Source organism: Astyanax mexicanus, chromosome 20, assembly GCF_023375975.1.
Source record: "Astyanax mexicanus isolate ESR-SI-001 chromosome 20, AstMex3_surface, whole genome shotgun sequence".
In the NCBI taxonomy this organism is placed as follows: Eukaryota; Metazoa; Chordata; class Actinopteri; order Characiformes; family Acestrorhamphidae; genus Astyanax; species Astyanax mexicanus.
In genome coordinates this window covers 17,256,869-17,262,868 of record NC_064427.1, presented here as the reverse complement: position 1 = coordinate 17,262,868, position 6,000 = coordinate 17,256,869, and the positions used below count along the sequence as shown (strand labels likewise).

General features: G+C 40.7%; 1 protein-coding gene across 1 annotated transcript in view; it reads right to left on the bottom strand.

Annotated features, from left to right (window-relative positions):
- Positions 1–633: 633 nt before the first annotated feature.
- The window catches only part of si:ch211-127i16.2 (probable flavin-containing monoamine oxidase A), a 129,331-nt gene continuing 123,964 nt past the window's right edge, over positions 634–6,000 (bottom strand). The window contains exon 12 of the mRNA XM_022685306.2: positions 634–2,078. Coding sequence (XP_022541027.2) covers positions 1,733–2,078 — 346 coding nt within the window. The 3' untranslated portion in view covers positions 634–1,732. The remainder of the gene's footprint in view (positions 2,079–6,000) is intronic.

The window sequence follows — 6,000 nt, the reverse complement described above, 5'->3', positions numbered from 1 at the left end:
CCGGAGGCTCGAAAGCTTAAAGCTTTTTCATACAGGCCTCTTTTTTTTATTTTCTTTTTTATTCCGCACTCTGGCAGCTTTCCCACGTCACCCACTGTCTGCTTTCTGTAGCTACTGGACACAAACTGACACCGAAAAACTTTTTTCCGGATTAGCCCTTAAGGACCTGAGTGAGAAATGAGTGCTGAAAAAAGTCCTGATGATGAACCGAACTTTCAGGACTTGAAGGTCGCGCCATTCGTGTTGCTGTTATTGTTGCTGTTGTTGGTGATGGAGTTTCATGTGTGACTCTACGCAGCAGCCTGTGAGATTAAACGTATTTTAAAAAAAAAAGCGTATTTACTTGTGCTTCAATTGCAGCTGTTACTGCAGGGAATGTTTTCACACTTACCTTACAGACTTACAGTACTTTAATCAAAGGAAGGGACAGTTAAGTCCAAGTCTAAATTTGGTAAAACCTTTACAGTAATACAACTCTGGAAAGAAATTAAACCACTTCAGTTTCTGAATCAGTGTAATTTTCTTTGATTTTGCTATTTATAGGTATAGGTTTGAGTCAAATAAAAAAAAAACATTGCTTTATTCTATAAACTACGGACAACCTTTCTCCCAAATTCAAATTCCAAATACAAATATTGTCATACAAAGCATTTATTTATATAAAATTTACAAAAAAGACGCAGGGCTTTCAGACCTAAAAGAATGCAAAGAAAAAAACAAGTTCATATTCATAAAAAAGCTTTAAGAGTTCAGAAATCAATATTTGTTGAATTAACCCTGGTTTTTAATTAAAGTTTTTTTTTTTAATACATCTTTGCATAATATTCTCCTCCACCAGTCTTACACACTGCTTTTGGATAACTTTATGCTGCTTTACTCCTGGTGCAAAAATCAAGCTGTTGTCTTAAATGTACGCACAAGCCCCATGAAATCTGCATGAAAAAGGCAACTCTTGGAATTAAATTCAAAATTCAAAGTTCAAGTCTGTTTATTATTATTAATGCATCACTTTGTAAAAAGAAATAAGGATACACACTCGTGATGATATGTTGATATACAGTAAAAACAGCTCTGGAAAAAAAAAATTCAGGTCTCTCTGTTTTTGCTATTTGTAGGTATATGTTTGAGTAAAATAAAAAAAATGTTATTGTTTTATTCTATAAACTACAGACAACATTCCTCCCAAATTCAAATTCCAAATAAAAATATTGTCATTTGGAGAAATTTATTCACAGAAAATTAACGCAGAGCTTTCAGACCTCAAATAATGCAAAGAAAAAAACAAGCTTATATTCATAAAAAGCTTTAAGAGTTAAGAAATCAATATTTGGTGGAAAAACCCTGTTTTTTAATCACAGACTTTTTTTTTTATAAATCTTGGCATCATGTTCTCCTCCACCAGTCTTACACACTGCTTTTGAATAACTTTATGCTGATTTACTCCTGGTGCAAAAATCAAGCAGTTTCAAGCAGTTCAGCTTGGTTTGATGGCTTGTGATCATCTAACTTCCTCATCATTTTTAAGTTGTCCTATATTATTCTTTTTTTTCTGAGCTCTATAAGCTGCATAAAATCTGCATGGAAAAAGGCGACTCTTGAAATCAAATAAAGTTCAAATCTGTGTTTATTATTATTAATGCATCACTTTGTACTCATGATACATTATGATACTCTATGGATCTTATCTGAAATCAGAATCAGTATTTAGTGATAAGACATTTTCCAGTCGCACTTAAACCCCCTTCCTCTGGAGTAGAACCGAAACCTGGTCCATCCAATTACGGCCCCGTTCCGGCATGGCCCAAAACAGGGCTCCGCCCACAGACAGCACCCCCACGGTCACAGCCAGGCTGAAGAAGATGCGGGATGCCGTGCGGGAGGACCTGCGGTTCCAAGATTCAGCCAAGTGCGCCGGCACCCGATTGGACCGAGCCCTCGCCGCCCGGAGCTCGTCCTCAGACAGTGCTGAGGGACAGACGCCTGACAGGACCTCCAGGGCTGCCCGCCGGCCGGCTTGGACGGCCCCGCTGAGGTACCCGCACCACTGGGTAGCCGTCTCAGTTCCAGCCCAGTGAATCCTGGAAGCAGAGGTGTGAAGAAGGAGAGAGGAATTAGGGCGGCGGTGGCGTTCAGACTCCGCCACGGGCGTTTCTATAATAGCTTCAGTGAGGAAAGCCTGAGCTCAGGCCTTTGAAGTCTGGAGATATTACTGTCAATTTACTATACTATACATCTGCTTTAAATGTCATAATTATATACAGTACATGTAAGTGCATAATTAGATAATTGGTTACACACTCATCCACACATTACATCCTGTGTCGACAGATTTAGGTCTGAACTCCTGACCTAGTTCTAGGTATAGAATGTATATGTTTATTCAGACACTAAAAAGCCGGGAAAAAACATGTCAAAAACATGACGAGTGTCTTTTCGTTAAACAGAAAAAGACTGTAAAGATTATGAATCACATTTACAGTGAAAGTGGGTCACAGTTGCGCATTTGTCTCGTTCACAAACAAGGATTTCTCGCCTCTTTATGATTGTAGGATATGTATGTGGTGCTACTGTCTCTTTTTCCCTTATTTTCAAAATAAATGCAAAAAACATGCTAATTTTGCCTTCAAGTCGTGTCGGAAATATCCTACTGACGAGATAAGAGCACAGAGCACATGAAGGCAAGGCAAGCTTATTTATATAACACCTTTTAATACACAATGGTCATTCAAAGTGTTTTACAAACTAGAAAACTCAAACAGAAGTAAAAAAAAAATATGTAATAGAATAAAGAAATAAAACTAAAGTTTAGGTCTGAACTTCTGACTTAGTTCTATGTATATTTCTATAAACACCGCCGCACAAACTCGCATTTTTCAGTGGGGAAACTTTTTACATAAGCCCCGAATTTCCGCATGTCAAGTCGTAATTACAACCTCTATCTTCATAAGTAGCTTTTTTCCAGCAGGTAACTGTTGTATGAGAGCCTCAGGGAAACGTTATCTGCAGATTTTTCAGTAAGTGGATAACTTCCCTCCATCAGTTCATTAGTATTCATGCTTTGTTCTTCTCCCTAATTTTAGTATCTAGGTTAGGTTTTTAAATGCTAGATAACTAGTTAACTAGGTTAGCAAACTCAGGTTAGCTAACTTGTTAGGTGAAAATGACAGTGAAAGGCAAAGAGTAATTGAAGGGGAGGGCCTCAGTGTTTTGGCAGTCACACGGCTCTGCCTCCCACCTCTGCCGTGCCAGTTCTGGCTCCAATATGCCTCTATACTGCGCAAGCACATGCAAAGATGGCAGCTTCCATTTCGGCCATATTTTGGCTTCAAAACGCTGAAATGAGAGTGAATGGGGACGCCCTGTCCACACTCATATACAGTCTATGGAATACTACAAAAAGGGAAGTTAACATGGCCACCCCCCCTCCCAATCGAGGACAACAACTAGGTAAGTATATTTTGTATATTTAAACACCTTTATTTAAGTATTTAATTAATGTTCCCAGCAGTACTGGTGATTTGGCCAGGCCTCTGCCATCATCACACATTCATAGTCTAAAAATAACAACACCAGAAGATATGAAAGCGTTTTAAAAGCAGTGTAATACAATTGCTTTGTTTGAAGTGTCTTTATTCAAGTGTCCATCACCATTTAAAAAAAAACAAAAAAAACGTAGAGTTCTCATTTCCCCCGACGGCGTGATGGTGATACGGCGTGATGGTGATACGATGCAGCTCATCGCTGCAATCGCAAGATTACCTAAAGCTGTGTGATTCGAGTGTAGCAGCTATTCTACTCTTAATCCGCGGCTCCTTCGCTGTATTGTTACAGGTTTCTTCAGCTGGCATTCATGTGGAGCCGCCGGCACGTGCCAACATGCACGGGTTCAATGTCACCTACACCACGCTGCATCGTATCACCAACACTTGTTAGCATTGGCGAAGTGGCATCATCGCATCAAAGCCGCCGCCGCACTTCGGAGAGGATCTATAGAAATACCTGGAAGTGTGTGCTGTGTACTGTCAATATATATGCACACATGCACATGCATATCTATATACACACACTCATGAGCTTTGAGCCTTGTCACACAAAAAAATGTGCAGGTTTTTTTTATTTCATCTCCATCTCCGCGCTATCTGAGGCTGTTTCTCTGTTTATTCGTCATGCATTATGGATGCGTCAGCCGGGGCTGTGCGTGAAACCCCCGAGGCGTGTTTTTACCCATACTGCCTCTCTTTCACCTGTAGTCTAGCCGCATGCAGATCACTCGCACTTGAAAGGCGGTTCTGAGCGGGTTCTGTTCCACCGGGTTACAGCAGCGCAGGACGAGCGGGTTACGCCGCATTGGAGGACGAGCTGAGTGAGTGAGTGAGCTCTGGAGTGCTGAATGGGCCTCCAGGAAGAAAAGAAAAAACTAAAAAAGAGCAGAAGAAAAGACATAATCCTTCATCAGCCAGAATCCTGCCATCCTCTCTTCTCTTGGCACTGCTGCAATCAGTTTATTCAGATTAGGCCGAGAGACTGGCACAGCATGGCACAGCACGGTGTGGTATGGCGTGGTGCGGCATGCCATATAGTAATCTCGCGTTCATCACCCTTTGTGTTCATCTGTGTCTCATTTGTAACCCAACCCTCTTGTTATCTTCCCCAGGAGTTCCTTGTCTGTGTGTGTATATACAGTATGTGTTCAAGTCCAGTCAGTTTGTGATGTGTTTGGAGTTTATTTCAGTTTATTTAATTAAAATGACTTGCTGCAACTGTGACATTTGGTCATAATAATGTATAGTACATGAAAAAACAAAATAAATAAAATATCATTTGTGTGTATATATATATATATATATATATATATATATATATATATATATATATATATCATTTAATAACATTCTAGGGTTATTTATTATTATTTTTGTAATTTTTTGTCTTATTATTATTTATGATAAATGCATATATAATTTAATAATTTATTAAAACATTTTTTTATAATGATCCCAGTGAATTTTTAGAGGTTTGTATAAATGATGATACACCTGGTTTTAAAGGGTGCTGTATGTATTTACTGATGTACCTCTATGAGGAGAATCTGTGTTATATGGGGTTTATCAGTGCTGAAAGGACGCTGTAGGTGTATTGTGGCGTTTCTGAAAGTGGGCAAGCTGCATTTGGTCTGTGTTTAAGTGGGTCAAGGACAGATTACGGATTGCTTTCAGTTTACACAGCACGGTCCCCACCGTCCCCGCCCCCCACACCGTCGCCCCACAGCGTCCCCCTCACTCAGCCCCGTTAAGGCCGATCTTTACATCCTTCATCCTCCTGATTTGATGAGATCATTCTCCTCCCTGTGGATTTAATTCTATTATGGAAATGGATTACCTAGCCGGAACCCCCCCACCCCTAACTCCCACTTCCCTCACCCCATCCCCCCTCCCACCCCCTGGACCCAGCAGCACTGCCAACAAACCAACGGCCCACCGGCCTCGCAGTGCCCTCCCCTTCCCAGAATCCTTCATGGCCGAGCGTTCATCAGGGAGCCATTACCAATGGATTATGCGAGTGTTTTCCTCTGGAGAGTGCTGTCCCCCCGACCTCCAGCCCATCGGTCTGAGGTGCATTAGTGCTTCACACACACACACATATACACACACACACTTCTGTCCTGTCAATTAACACACTCCTAATTACACACTGGTGTCTCATCTGTCCTCTACAGAGTGGCGACTAACAGGGACCAGACAGCTGAACGCAACTGTTTTGGAGACTTTCTTGGCTTCTCTAGTATTAGACCTTCTGTAAAAATGGGGTTTGTGCAGATTCATCCATCAATCCATCCATCAAAAATTATCAGTATTAATTTAATCTGACCAAATTCCCACCTTTCATTTTTCAATAATTTGAAGTGACAATTGGTTTTGTCAGCAATTTCTGTGAATTTTAGATCGTTGTCGCAAATCACATTGAATTGAGGGGAACTTGGTCGGTCACTTAAAGCCCCTG